The sequence below is a fragment of the Eptatretus burgeri genome, chromosome 4 (genome assembly GCF_056783735.1).
Source record: "Eptatretus burgeri isolate ZD-2024b chromosome 4, Ebu_testis_v1, whole genome shotgun sequence".
In the NCBI taxonomy this organism is placed as follows: Eukaryota; Metazoa; Chordata; class Myxini; order Myxiniformes; family Myxinidae; genus Eptatretus; species Eptatretus burgeri.
In genome coordinates this window covers 6,490,650-6,505,420 of record NC_140964.1, presented here as the reverse complement: position 1 = coordinate 6,505,420, position 14,771 = coordinate 6,490,650, and the positions used below count along the sequence as shown (strand labels likewise).

At 39.9% G+C, this 14,771-nt stretch overlaps 1 protein-coding gene across 2 annotated transcripts in view; it reads left to right on the top strand.

The window, feature by feature from the left end:
• LOC147027398 (integrin beta-1-like) overlaps positions 1-14,771 on the top strand; it is a 62,571-nt gene that overhangs the window by 4,968 nt on the left and 42,832 nt on the right. Inside the window, exons 2-5 of one of the 2 annotated variants that reach the window (XM_085876756.1) lie at positions 12,299-12,340; positions 13,618-13,737; positions 13,840-13,928; positions 14,515-14,725. In XM_085876756.1, the coding sequence (XP_085732882.1) occupies positions 13,623-13,737; positions 13,840-13,928; positions 14,515-14,725 (415 nt within the window). In that variant the 5' untranslated portion in view covers positions 12,299-12,340; positions 13,618-13,622. The remainder of the gene's footprint in view (positions 1-12,298; positions 12,341-13,617; positions 13,738-13,839; positions 13,929-14,514; positions 14,726-14,771) is intronic. The other variant, XM_085876755.1, reaches the window with a different exon arrangement.

Sequence of the window (14,771 nt, the reverse complement as noted above, 5' to 3'; positions counted from 1 at the left end):
TATCGCTTAGTATAACCTTTTTCAAAATGAGATTTCCACCTGTCTATTCTTACTATATCACCAACTTTGAACTTAGGCTTTCTGACATTAATCTCTTTTTCATATTCTGATTTTGTAAATATTTCTGATGGTTTAGTATTCGTTGAGGTGTGAATCATATCATTATACTTATCTACAATATCCTGAATTAAAGATAACCATTGTTGAGAACAGAGTTGAGTGAATTTTTTATATAGTCCCTCTTTTAAAGTGCGATTGAATCGCTCAATAACAACCACTTTTCCTTCATTAAAGGTGCTGTATAAATATAATGTTATTTTAAAGAAAATTCCTAAATGTTTTGTTGTAGAACTCTGTCCCCTCATCAGTCCACAATTTTTTAGGTTTTCGCTTACTTTTATTAAATATCTGTTGGAAAGCTAACATAAGAGTATTGCCTGTTTTGTTTTTTAAAGGGACAACCCACGCATATCTACTTCTCAAATCAATAATGGTTAAAGCATACTTGTACCCCTTATCATTATTGAATTCAATCAAATCAGCGGACCAGATATAATCAACTTCGTTGGAATAAACTTTCCTTCTATGAAACTTTGTGATTATTGGTTTATGTAATTAATCAGCGAATTGCTCTTCAATCTTAATGACATCATTCGAGCCGATAAGTATTTTTTTTTTTTTTTTTTGAATTTCCAAGCCCAAGTTTCAATTTAGCACTGATCATCTTCTTCACGATGAACCTATCAACTTTTTCTCTCAAGGTTGGATTTTGTATCAGAGACAAATTATACAACATTTCTCTATCGGCTTCATGTTTTTCTTCCAACGTTGTGCTATTTCCATAATAGATATCGTGCCTCATGCACACTTCATCAACCCTATTGTAGGTTTGCTCAACGGTTTAGGATTGTCAGCCTCATCTAATCTTTTATTCAAGTTTGTTCCTGAACCACAGAAAGAATACCCTGGTAGATGTAATTCCCCTGGTATTCCAGTAGTTGTAAATTTACTTCCTAATGAAAACTTTTGTATATCTCCTCCGAGTTTGTGTTTGGTGAATTCACTCTTTTTTGAGCCACACACCGAACATGTACCTTTTTGTTTGAACCTATTATTTTTACTTTTAACATGAGATATTTTTAATCTTGGTTTTCTTTTTACATTTTAGACAATAACTCATTGATTTATGAGAAAAATTCCTACAGAGTGTGAAAACGTTTTTAGTTTCCAACATGCACATTTGAATCTTAATTTTTAAAACATAAACAATCCTCAGAAATGTCTTCACTCTCTCCTCCATTTATTTAAGAAAAAAAATGGAAAACTTTAATCAAAATCAATCACACCAACGTCATCAATAATATAATCTTTTCCTTCTTTCTCTTCTTTATCTCCACTTTCTCGTTTATATCTTCTCCTGAAATCGATGTTAATAGTCTTGACGCAAGTATTTCTTATAGACTGGTCAATTCTTTGTTTTCCTCCTCGGTGCATTGAGATTTATTTATTTTCTGTCATACCTCCAATCTTTTATTAATCTCACTGGTTTCCATATTTTTATATTTATTCATTCTCTCTTTCCTCCCTCTTCCTCTCCTCCTTCTCTCTTGTCTCAGTTTCTTCAACTCCTTCCTCATCCTTTACTATCCTTGAATCACTTACACCCCATAGAATATCATACATATATTCATCAGGATTTCTTGTTATTCCTGTATCCAATTTTTTTTATTTTTTTTTTTACAACAGGACACCAATAAAATTTTATTCTGTATTTCTAAAAGAGCCTTGCGTTTTCTTAACTTTGAAATTTTTTCATTATTTAACATTTTAATTAAATCCAAGGTTGTTGGTTTATTAACATCAGTATAAAGCCAATCTTTTATTGAAAATACCTCATTCTTATGTTGTAGAACATATTAAAATACCGAATACCCTTTTCTTGAAGGTATGCTTGGAGACAGAAATGATAATTTTATTGAAGCCTTCTTGCTGTCATTTATGTATGAGAAATATAATGACAGATTAATATAATAACAGGAAATACCTCCCCATCTTCCCATAGTTAAATAATTTTGTATTTCCTGACTTATTATATATAATCCTGTTATTTGTGTTTTCATGATCTAAACTATGGCAAAACCATTATCGATTTTACCCTTATTAAATTCTTTTATTTGTTGTTTGCTAATCGTGCTTCCACAAAACTCATTCTCGGCACCAAGTGGATAATATTCCTCCTTACGAGACTGATTTAATTGTTCCAGGTCTTCGAGGTTAATTTTAAATGACCAATTATACCCTAAATCATTCATATCATATCCCCATTGTTCTATTCTCAGACAAACGATACGCCCTTCTTTATAAAATTTTATTTTAATTGGAACTGTGAATTCTATATTACCTGGAGATAAAATCAACACTTCTCTATCTTTGGAATACACAGCTGTTTTATTTAAGGATATATATATATATATATATATATATATATATATATATATATATATATATATATATATATATATATATATATATATATTGTGATAAATCGCTGAATCTCACCAAGTCATTCGTGTCAGTTGGGCTTGGATAATTTTATTAATTTATAAGCATTTTTCATATTATTTTTTGCTATACTATATTTCTGTCGTTCAGCCTGTGCCCTTGTGTAATAATTTGATAAATCAATATCCAGTTTTTGGGATACACCGAAGATAGAACCATCTTTACCAACATGTCATTTATATTAGATTAAAAATAAAGTCATAAAAATTCTTATTTTTGTTGAGTTGAAGTCACATATAGACATAATTGACCACAACACTTGGAATTTAATTCTTGGACTTGAAATGTTTGATAAACACCATTCTGTAAGAATTTTATTACTTCAACAGGTGGTGGAAGACCAAAACTAGCAAAATAATATTTGTCTTGACGATTAAAAATACAAACCCAATGAGAACCTTTCCCATTATTATCTTCTAAGTTCATAATAATATTCTTTGTATGTTTAGACACGTTTGTTAATTCATCTCTCATACAAATAACCACATTATGAATTTTTAATTTCTTACAATATTTGATAAGTTCTAAATTTGATGTATTCTTTCCAAATTCTTTAAATCAATGCTCATTTATTTATTAGAAAGATATAATCCATTAACCCTTTTAGTTAATTTTACACCTGCTTGTGCGATAGAAGAAAGGATATCTCCAACCAACAATTTTGCTTTATGAGGCAGACTTTCAAATTTTTCAGCAAAATCTACAATTACACCACTTCCACTGATTTGTTTCTCCAACTCTTTGTTATGTCTTTCCAATTCTTTTTGAGCCCGGAGTTAAGCCTTCCTTTCGTTGGCAGTTTTCACCGCTGCTTTAATACCACCCGTCAATGCTTCAGCCACACTTAAACCAGCAAATAAAGGAATTAGAAATGGGAGAAATCCTCCACTCGTCTCTCTTATTGAATATTTCTTCAACATTGGTTTTGACATTTTAATTTTAAATGAGCCATTTGTAATGGCTTTAATTAATTTCAGTTGGAGCACACACATGACACCAGCTGGCTAATGGTGGCTATGGTACATCATCACGCTCAAGGATTGCGATGAACTCGTATTCTGTACAAGATTCCAGCTGGTGAGTCTTTTGAGTGCTCACCTGCTGAGAACTTGCAGTACTCCCAGGTCAAGATGAAGTCTCCACAGACAGCATAGCAATTCAAGGGCTCAGGGAACTACGAACCAAGATCAGAGGATCCCAAGGAGATCACCTGAGTCAAAAAAAATAGGGGAAAAATATATACAAAAATCTTTATCTTCCTTTTTTGGTCTCCATAAGAAAAAAAATATTTTAAATAGCCAGTTTTGGAACAAAGCAAAATAGGACAAAAATAGCAACAAGCTTCAGTGCAAAAAACTGAGTCCCAGAAAATAGTGAAAAAATAACACTAAATTGTGAGGAAAAAATACCACACAATCCGATATTGAAAAAACAGGAAAAAGGCGACAAAATGGTAAAACCAAAAAAAAAGGGGAAAAGAAAACCCACTGTTTTTTGCTATTTTTTTGGATAAAAAGTTTTTAAATAGAGTTGAATTACCAAAAATAGGGGGGAAATATATTTTTGCTTGCTGCAAATCGACGAGGGGCAACCCTTGAACTCCTTAGCTTTGCTTGGGATTGAATGTCCTGTCATTCTTTGCCTAATTCAGTCCCTTTGAGGGAATGAATTTGGCAGAGAATGATAGGTGTGGTTGTGTTTTGTTGTTGTGCTACTATTGTTTTGTTGTACTAGAGATTCAGACAGAAAGGCTGCTTGTGCTCAGCAATGCAAAGGAAGCATTCAAAAGACCCCTCCCACGTCACTTTTCTCAAGACTGATGTTCTATGAACTCCAGTTGTATAAATTGCACCAGAGCGTTTTAAGGCATATCTGTTTATTCCTAATTGGTAGAGAATGTGCAGTGTTTTTGCTGTTTCTGGAGTCGGGGAGAGGATAAATTGTTCTCTCTGATTGAGGGTTTGGGCAACAAGGTAAATGTGCTTTTCATTCTCTGTTGTATACTTTCCCAAATTTGGAGCCTGGTGTTGGCTTAGTGGTTAGGGTGGCGGCTTGGGATCCCAGTGTCCTGAGTTCAAGCCCCGTTGGCTGCTGAATTAACACCAGGGGGTTGACTCAGCCTGTCATCCTTCCGAGGTCGGCGAAATGAGTACCAGTGTACTGGTCCCGGTGTATGCCCCGGTTAGAATAGGTGTACCATATCCCTGTGTGTCGTAAGAGGCGACCAGGGTTGGTGTCAGGAAGGGCATCCGGCCATAAAACATTGCCTCACAAAAAGCCAAACCCCTGCACAGCAGGGAAAAATGGCTGTAAAAACGGTCATTTTATACTTTCCCAAATTTAAACCTCTGCAGTCTCTCCAGTGTTCATGTTGGTTCTTCCAATTTACCGCATCCTGAATCCCAACTGCACAGATTCTCGGCAACAAAATATCTTGCAATAGTTTTGGTGCTGAAGACGATGGGGGCACAATCCAGTTGCCATTGGAATGGTGAGCCTTGTTTATATTATAAATGTTTGTGCTGACACCACGTGATGCACTGACTGATGGTGTCATCATGCTGAGCCATTGATGGTTCATTTTGACCTCGAGACCACAAAGTGGAAAGGCTTTGAAGGCAGTGAGACTGGACATTGTTGAGTGTGATGGGGCAAGCCCCTGGGGTCATGGATCTGTTGTGGTTGGTGATGTATCTTTTAATGTTAAAGGTTTGATTTGCACACAATTGTCCCATTGTACATAACAAAGCTGATTTCTTATAATCATTTTAAATTCCTCAATTGCAGATGACACTCTCACATGAGCATAAATGAGCGTTTTGCTTACGTACAGATCCTTGTTTGTAGCAATGAAGTCAAACAAGTTATTTTGCTTGTGGGACGTTGAAAAGTTAAATATATTTATTTGTTTAATTTTATTTTCTCCCCACCCCAAAAAAAGTAGAAAAAAGGTTTTGAACTTTGTTTCATTGAGATCATACCACTCACGTGGGAATTGCTTGAGAAGACAGCCTGTGATGTCACCAACAAACTGTGATGACCTGGAAATGTTTTGATAATGGTGATTGAAAAACAAGGTTTTCATGTTCTGGTGTTCTGCCCAAAGGAGGTTTCAGTCCTGCCAAAGGAGATTCTTGCCATTGCCTTCCCAGCAGTAGTTCGGGCCGGAATTTATAACTTGTTTAGGGTGCCGGTGATGACTCACCTATGCTTAGCAAAAGACACCATGGGATCTTTAACATCTACCAACTAATTCCGGCAGATGGGATGGCCGTTCAAAGTCCTTCTGACGGTACACACATTGATGGATCACCTTGTCTCTGAAGCATCGAGCTGACAGTTTATAGATGGGTCAGGATTCGAACCCAGGTGAGACAGCTTAGAGACGAGTGTGTGTTTATCTCGAGGCCATCCCGTCAGCCCTCTTCGAGATTAGGTGGACTAAATGTAATGTAACTGTGATGAGATCAACCTGAAATTAAATTGGCAGGTGAAACACAGATCAGCGTTTTAAATGTTTGTGTGCAGAGTCCAGGATCATGGCAGAGTTAAAATACAGAACGGATCAGAATGTAACAGAATGAAAATAACAGGAGAGACTTTGAAAAATAAGGGATGTGGAGAACAATGAGGATGGACAGGGTGGACAAGATGGATACAGAAGCAAACCCCAAGCAAGTAAAAACTGGAAATTGGGAAAGTGGTCAACTTGGGGAGGGTGGAAAAGATCATTGTGGTGAAGAGCTGTTTTGAGACACTGGAGGGAAGAATGTGAACTTAGTTGCACAGGTGGGAAAGAAAAGGAAAATGAATGGATTTTCATGTGTATGTGAGCAATGAGCCTAGATTTTGGGAGTTCCACCAGAATGGGGTTGTTGGTGACCTGTGTACATGCTGCAGAAACCTGTGGGGGCATGGGGGAAGCATGGAAAGGACAGAGGTTGCAAGACCATAAATGAGGCTGTGGATGATAGAGAGAGACCATTGACCTGTTTGTGCTACAGTTGTACCTGGCCAAGATTCACAGCTTGATTGCAGGAACTTCCAATGATTTTGAAGGTCTTGGTTTCCACAACAACAAGCTGAGCAAAGTGTGTGAAGCAGGACACCAGCCCAGAGCGGACAGCAGTACTTCAAGCTGCTGGTGAAGGCCTTGTCGGTGGATCAGACTTCAGGTGTTCCAAGAAAGAACTTTGTTGGACAGAGGATGCCCAGTTGGTGACTGGCTTTCAAGGACAACTTGGAAATATGGCTGAGAGTGAGACCAGGAGTTTGAGTGACTGAACTGCCTCAAGAGGATTGTTAATGGGGAACCCAAATGCATTTTTTTTTTCTGAAAATTTTTGAAAATGTGGTGTCACACCTTGAACCCACTTTGACCCAAATGGTGGCTCACATAGAGAAACAATGTATTTTTAAAACTCAGATTCCAATACTGATTCCACCGTCATTAGCAACTGAAGGTTCTCAGAAACCAAGCTGTTAGATGGCACTAACCCCAACCCTAACATCTGAAGCAACTCAGATGAAGATGGCACCAATGGAGTTGTTGGTGGAAAATGAAAACCCTGGTCACATGTTCACCACAGATTGGTAGGTTTTGTTTTTCCATTCAATTGACGGTTTACAAGGAATTTTGTATTAATTGATAAATCAGTTGTATTACTTCAACAGAATCATGGCACGGACACCACATGACACAAATGGGTGACGAATGCTTTCACCGTCGTGTCCGTGGTCGTGCCATGTCGTGTCCTTCCGTCAAGGTGGGAGATGGCGAGGTGAGATCGGTCACAGGCGGGCCAACACAGGTGTTTGTTTCACCACTCAAATCACCTGTGCGCATGTGCTGGTAGCTGGGTCGAGATGTTCTTCCAGTTTCGAGCGATGGCTGTTTCTTTCGCTTAACCAAGGTGATGGTATCCTCTCTCAATCATGGTGGATAACCACAAGATCTTGCCATGTCTGTTGTTTCATAACAGTGCTCAGTAATATGTTCCGAGCATAAAAGTGAACATTTTGTATGCCCGATCCACACTCGGGTATTTCGGACAAACGTCGTCCAATTTCTGGCAAGCTCAGGGTGTTTCGGCCATTGGTCTCACATGAAACCATCTCGGTTTGTATTAATACACAACCACCAAGGACGCAGCGACCCGGCATATTGGTGAAAAAAGGAAAATTATTCCCCGTTTGAATGAAATCGTACCACGATGTAACCCGGAAACAGTACGGATGTGGTGGTCTACTTCTGGTTGTGATGTCACGGCTCATCTGAAAAGGGAGATTTCGACTCTTAATCGCAAATTTACCCACTTTATCATTCGGAAATCGGATAGAGACACCTCATATCTATTCTGTAGGGTATTGAGGAATAGATTAGCAGTGAGGTGGTTTGAGCGTTGGTGTTCCCCTTTAAGGAAGTAGATGGGGGTCATCAGACAGTCCTTTCAGAGAGAGATTGAGATTTATCTGAATTGAACGGACATATTCCAAGTGTTTGATCATCTCGTGATTTTGTCAAAGTCTGAAGAGAAGGAAGAGGCTGCAGCCTGCCTGTCTGAAGGGTGAGGGATGTCACGACAGTGGGTGGAGTCATCATCAAGAGGATTTTCCAGAGTCAGAGAGATTGTTGATTACAAGGAAATTTTGCGCAGGAGGAGGCCATTCGACCTATCATGCCTGTGCCACACCAATACCAGATTTAATAAATCTGTTGATACCCATTACCTTCGTGTGTAGCCTTTTGTCTGCTACACTGGTACTCATTTCACCCACCTCGGAAGGATGACAGGCTGAGTCAACCCCCTGGTGTTAATTCAGCAGCCAACGGGGGTTTAACTCAGGACGCTAGGATCCCAAGCCACCACCCTATCCATGAAGCCAACACCAGGTTGAATGATGAAGATGAAGAAGCAGACTGTGTTCGAGACACTGCTTTGGGGCTAATCGTTGTCACGGAGATCGTTGTCACGGAGATGAGATGAAAGGATCCTGCTGAGAGCCACACATTTGCTACGACAGTAGAGGTCAGTAAGCCAAGAGTGGAATTGGCCTTGGATGCCATTGGCAGAGTTTGGAGAGGAAGGCAGGATGTCAGACTGCATTGAAATCTTGAGCTATGTCCAGAGAGACTGCCCTGATCTCATGTTTGGCTTTGAGGGCCTCCATCCATCCATCGTTGGGAGAGTTGAAGCAACATGTCCAAGGTGGAGTGATCAGGTCTGAATCTGAACTCATGATATGATATGACATGAGGCTGTTGGAGACAAGGAAGGATTTGATATCAACTGTGATGATGGATTATATGACCTTGTTGATGGTTGGAAGTAAGCTCAAAGGTCTGTAGTTAAGGTATCCGTTTTTGTACCTTTTTATGTAGTGCAGTGATGTTGCCAGAATTCCAAGCAGATCGAAGATGACCGAGTGCAAATGATAGGGTGATAAGGGGAGAGAAAGGAAGTGCAAGACCAACAGAGCAGGTTTTTAGCAGACATGAGCTGATGCCGTCTGGTCCGGTGGCAGAGACAGAGTCGAGGGTTGAAAGAACCTTCTCTACCTTCTCAGGTGCAAAAGATACAGAATCCAGGAGCAGTTCGGTATGAGAGGGAAGAATTGGTACTAAGAGAGAGGGGTTGGGGACACAAGATTTGAAAGCAAACACAGAATTGAGGCATTCAGCCTTCTCACGAGCTGAGTCGGCTGTGATGCCATTTGAAGAGAGGGAACGGATGGAAGGCGAGCGTACACCAGTCAGACTTAACAAGGTGCCACCAGGTTTTAGAGGAGGGAGACAATTTTGAAAGTTCATTTTTGAGGTTGGACAGATGTTGTTTTCCAGCACTCCTGAGAGTGGACACCCACTTGTTGCGGGCTCTTTGGAATCCACCGAGAATGCCTTTGGTCGGATTTGCCTTCCAGGAAGAGAAGGAAAATTGTTTTAGAGCAACTGTCTCACCACAGGATTCAGTGTACCATGGGTGGGAAGAAAGGTAGGATGATTGAAAGCAAGATGGGATGAATCTAGTTTACCATCTTCAAAGTTTTCATAAACACAGCCTGTCATCCTTGATGTCCTCACCACCATCACCAACACACTGTCATCATCAAAATTAGCACTACCATCACCAAACGCACTACTCCGGCGCATACTCCCATACCTGACCTGACCATCACCAAAATGGCCTGTTCTCCACATCATCACCACCATCACCAACACAGTCTTTTGTTTTACTTGTTGGTTCCTCCCAACCCCTCACCTTTGTAGACTCTAAAGATGGATATGCATCGTGGATTTGTGGTTGAGATGGTCAGAAAACGCAATACATCAACCACGAGGCCTGACATATCCATGTTTCTACAGGAATATTGTTTAAACAAACACATTCAAGCAGCAAGACCATGTCCTGTGACTTTGCCTGATAATTAGCCAGATTTGTGTCAGTTGAATAGACTTTGCAAAGCTAGTCCACTTGGCCAATCAGGGTGTAGTATTACCTAAGGCAACTGAGTTTGTGTTGAGATGTTATTGTGGGGGGGGGGGGGGGTCCGCCTCATTTGGATGTTGGTAAGCATTCACGAGATCACTCTCTTGGCCTGAGTGGTGAGTTTTTTTTTGGTTCTCCTAACCCATTGATGCCCACACCTGTAAAATGTTGTCAAACCTTGTTCAAACACATACTGCAAGTAGCATTGTTAGGTGCACATCCTAAGTTAATGGCTAATCATTGTGAAACGGACTCGTGATGCCTATATTGGTGGAGGTGAGGAACTGTAAGGGTTCGGTGAGTATGTTGTGTTGACTTCTGGCTCATTGCGAGATGAAGACTATTAATTGTAATGTCAAATGTAGCTTGTTGCAAGGGGCTTGTTTCCGCCATTTGTGTTTCTTTAGACAAGTCGGCACCGCCACGTGAAACGTGCCGGGGTATTGACCTCTTCCTGCCTTGATCACTCAAGCTCACCCGACTCCTTGCACCATCTGGAAACATTTAGGATCAAAATCTCACTTTCCCCAAGCGGCTTTAGCTCTTTGTGTCCAAACGCCATCCATTATTTTCAGCCTTGTGACCCCCACAGGCAGCCATTGCTATAGAAACCAAGTAATTGCTCTTCTAGAAAACGAAGAGTCCTCATTGTGCATAAAGGAGTTATGTTTAAATGTTATTGTTAGGTGTATCATAAAGCACGTAATTGGTATGACTTGTTTCAATCTGAACATTTAATTGGGTTATCGGCCTATTTAACATTTCCACTTCAGTATACTGTACTCGGTTTGTCATGTGGGGACTCGAGGTTCAAGTCACATAATTACTGTTTCCTTTAATACCGATATCGAGGCTTGTGGTATTGTAAGGCCACAGAAGGTAAGAGATGGCAAATGTACAAACACACACACAATTGGGCAACAGACAATCAAGGTAAATGTACATTTGTCATTTTTCTGTGAATATCTGGATTTCTATAAATGCACTTTGATGTCACCGAACAGCCCTGTCTCACATGTGATGCACGTACAATTGTTTGTCTCCTTTTTAAGCCTTCAATGCTTTTAAATAAAAAAGACTGAGAATTATTCATTTGAATTTTATTTTTAAAACTCATGAAGAGTAAAAATTCCAGTGTTTTGCGATGCCCTTTGATGCTCGTTTGCAATAACTATTGATATCTGTTTGCGATACTGACCGATACTCATTTGCAATAACTATTGATGCTCATTTGTGATACCTTTTGATACTCGTTTGTGACACTTATTGATGTTCATTTGCGATACCGACTGATGCTCGTTTGCGATGCCTATTGTTGCTCATTTGTGAGAACTCCTGATACTCATTTACGATATCTTTTGATGCTGGTTTGTGATACCTACTGCTTCTCATTTGCGATACCTCTTGATGCTCAATTGTGATACCTATTGTTGCTCATTTGCCATACATATTGCTGCTCGTTTGCGATACCTCTTGTTGCTTGTTTGCGATAACTCCTGATGCTCATTTATGATATCTTTTGATTCTCATTTGCGATACCTATTGATGTTCATTTGCGATACCTATATTGATGTTCATTTGCGATATCTATATTAATGCTCATTTGAAATAGCTACTGATGCTCATTTGTGATACCTTTTGATGCTCGTTTGTGATACCTATCGATGCTCAATTGTGATACCTACCAATGCTTATTTACGATATCTTTTGATGCTCGTTTGTGATACCTATCGATGCTCGTTTGTGATACCTTTTGATGCTCGTTTGTGATACCTACCGATGCTTATTTACGATATCTTTTGATGCTCGTTTGTGATACCTTTTGATGCTCGTTTGTGATACCTACCGATGCTTATTTACGATATCTTTTGATGCTCGTTTGTGATACCTTTGGATGCTTGTTTGTGATACCTATCGATGCTTGTTTGTGATACCTTTTGATGCTCGTTTGTGATACCTACCGATGCTTATTTACGATATCTTTTGATGCTCGTTTGTGATACCTTTGGATGCTCATTTGCGATACCTATCGATGCTCATTTGTGTATAAGCACAAGATCCGATCGAGGCCTGAAACCCAATAATATGGTTTTATTTGGGGTCAATTTTGTTTTTTGATCCAAACATCGACCTTCCTCTGGATGAAAGTTGTTGAAACTACCGCTGTTGGGGTAATTATTTCATTTGAAACTACTATTTCAGTTTGGAGAAAAGTTTGAAACTACCATTTCACCGACTGATTTCTGCAGGTAGTTTCACATCCGTGGCAAGTTGAAGGCGACACAAAACGGGTTAGTTGGAATCAAAAGTGTTTTTTTTTTAAAAACCCTTTCTGTGCTGCGGTTGCAGATTTGTGACAAGAAATATGTTTGAATTTTGGCTAGCTGTCTAACTTGACGCCCAAATTGTGTGTTTTTTGCTAATACCACTTGAAATTCATGAAAAAAAAAAATATGTATAAATACATGTGTGTATATATATATATATATATATATATATATATATATATATATATATATATATATATATATATATATATATATATATATATATATATATTGATAAATGGTTTAAAGAATTTGGAAGGAATACAACATCAAACATTGAACTTGTGAAATATTATAAAAAATTGATTATGTGGTTATTTGTATGAGAGATGAATGAACAAAATTGTCTGAAAATACAAAGAATATTTTTATGAATTTCGAAGATAATACTGGGAACTTTTGTGGTTTGCACAATTTCTTCACAATCTGACACAATCAGATTTCTCCACAATCTGACTCCACCATAATTGTCCTTAACGGAAATGGTTTCGACCTGTTGTCTTGTTTCATTATGACAACAGCACTTTTATTTCTGTCTTTGAAACAGTGTCCTCTCCTATTATCTTATCTGTTCCACAGCCTTGTCTGGTAAATAAGAGAAACATTGTTTTTAATCGGAGTGATGGTGTCTATGCTTGGTGTTTGCTTTATCGTTAGGCTGGCAGGCTTGGGATCCTTAGGTCCTGAGTTCAAATCACGTTCTTCCGTTTAATTAATACCAGGTGGGGTTGACTCGGACTGTCATCATTCTGAGGTTGGCGAAATGAGTACCAGTACACTGGTATAGGGGCACAGCATCTTGCTAAGACGATTGAGCCATTCAAGTATCCTGTGTTGTGACGACCTGTCCAGGATTGTGCCCAATAATCCAGGAGACTGCTTCGGCAGCACTGATACTCTGCACAGAGTATGGTCCCAATGGATGGAATGGATGGTGTCTGTTAAGGTCATCTCAAAAATCTTTCCATTTGCTGGATGATCTAGGTGTCCTTTATAAAGATAATTCCTTCATGGTCCATTGTGATGAATAATTTATGATAAAAAGCAGATTGATATGGATTTCAATGATAAACCGATGGATGTTGAAGTGGGTGCAGTTTTGGTTTTCCTGAGCATGGTATGGATGCCATGGGAATCGACCATCGATTCTGAGTTTCCACGCAAACCAATTATCACCAGCAATGCAAACTGTGAAAGCCTTTGTTCGTGCGTTTGATGCAAGTTATTTGTCTGAACTGCAGCAAGAATGGTGGGACAGAGAGATCTCCGGACGCTCGGGAAGCTTCACCGAGTGAGAGCAAAGCCCGTTTGGGTCTTCCTCACCTTGTGTCACCTGGTGGGAAAAATGACCATCTGGGCAGGTTTGTACCAATGAGGGACTCGGTCCGTTCAGAGGACCTGACTTTATGGGTGTCTCTCTTTGTAAAGGCTCCATGGACTTTTTTGTTTGTTTGTTCGTTCAGAGCTGCAGAACGAGTGCCTTTTGGCGAACGTGCGTTCCTGCGGTGAATGCATCCTTGTGGGAAGACACTGTGCGTGGTGCACATTGCTGGTGGGTCTGAGTCTCACTGGAATCGGTTTCAACGTTCGTGCCTCAAACTTGGTGTGCACGTAACAAAACGCGTGATATTTAATAATTTGTAAGCCAGGAGGTCACAGAGCTGCTCCACAAGGTTTCCTTATTACGGTTCAGTTAGACTAGGCTGAAGCTGATGGAGTCTCCGGATGGTTTCAGTGTATACCTTGTGAATGTGATGATGTCATCACAGCATCAGAACGAGATGCTGTACGCATTCGAGCATGGTAAGCATGCCAGTCACAAGTGTTAGCATCCCCGACGCTGTTCCAATACATTTTCTTCTGTGGAAACACACAAGTGATGATCCTCAATGTTAAAATGTGATTCGTTCCTGTACTTTCCCATTTTGTTCCTCCCCGGGCCATTGCTATTCCTCTTTGTGCATGTCTATCCATCATAGCCTTTGGTACTTTGTGTATCTGTTGCCCATTGTCGTTTAGCTCCTCCATGAGCCAAGATTCTTGTATTAAAAACAGCAGCAAACAAAATGCATCGGCGATGATGTAGTGTGTAGTGTGCGAAGATCATCGACTAACTGTTCTCGTGGCCCTGCCATCAGAACTTTACAGGCCCGGGGGAGCCGACGTCGGTGCGTTGTGACCTGGAGGAGAGGCTTCGAGAACGTGGATGCCCCGAGTCGCGACTGGAAAGGCCAAAGGGTCTGACGCGGATCGACGTGGACCGGCCGCTGAGTCCACGGGGACGCAAGTTGCGGCCCGAGCACATAGTCCAGCTATTCCCACAGCAAATCACTCTCAAGCTGCGTGCTGGTACTGCTAGCACTGCTGGCATGAATTGGCTCATGAAAATGGGTGA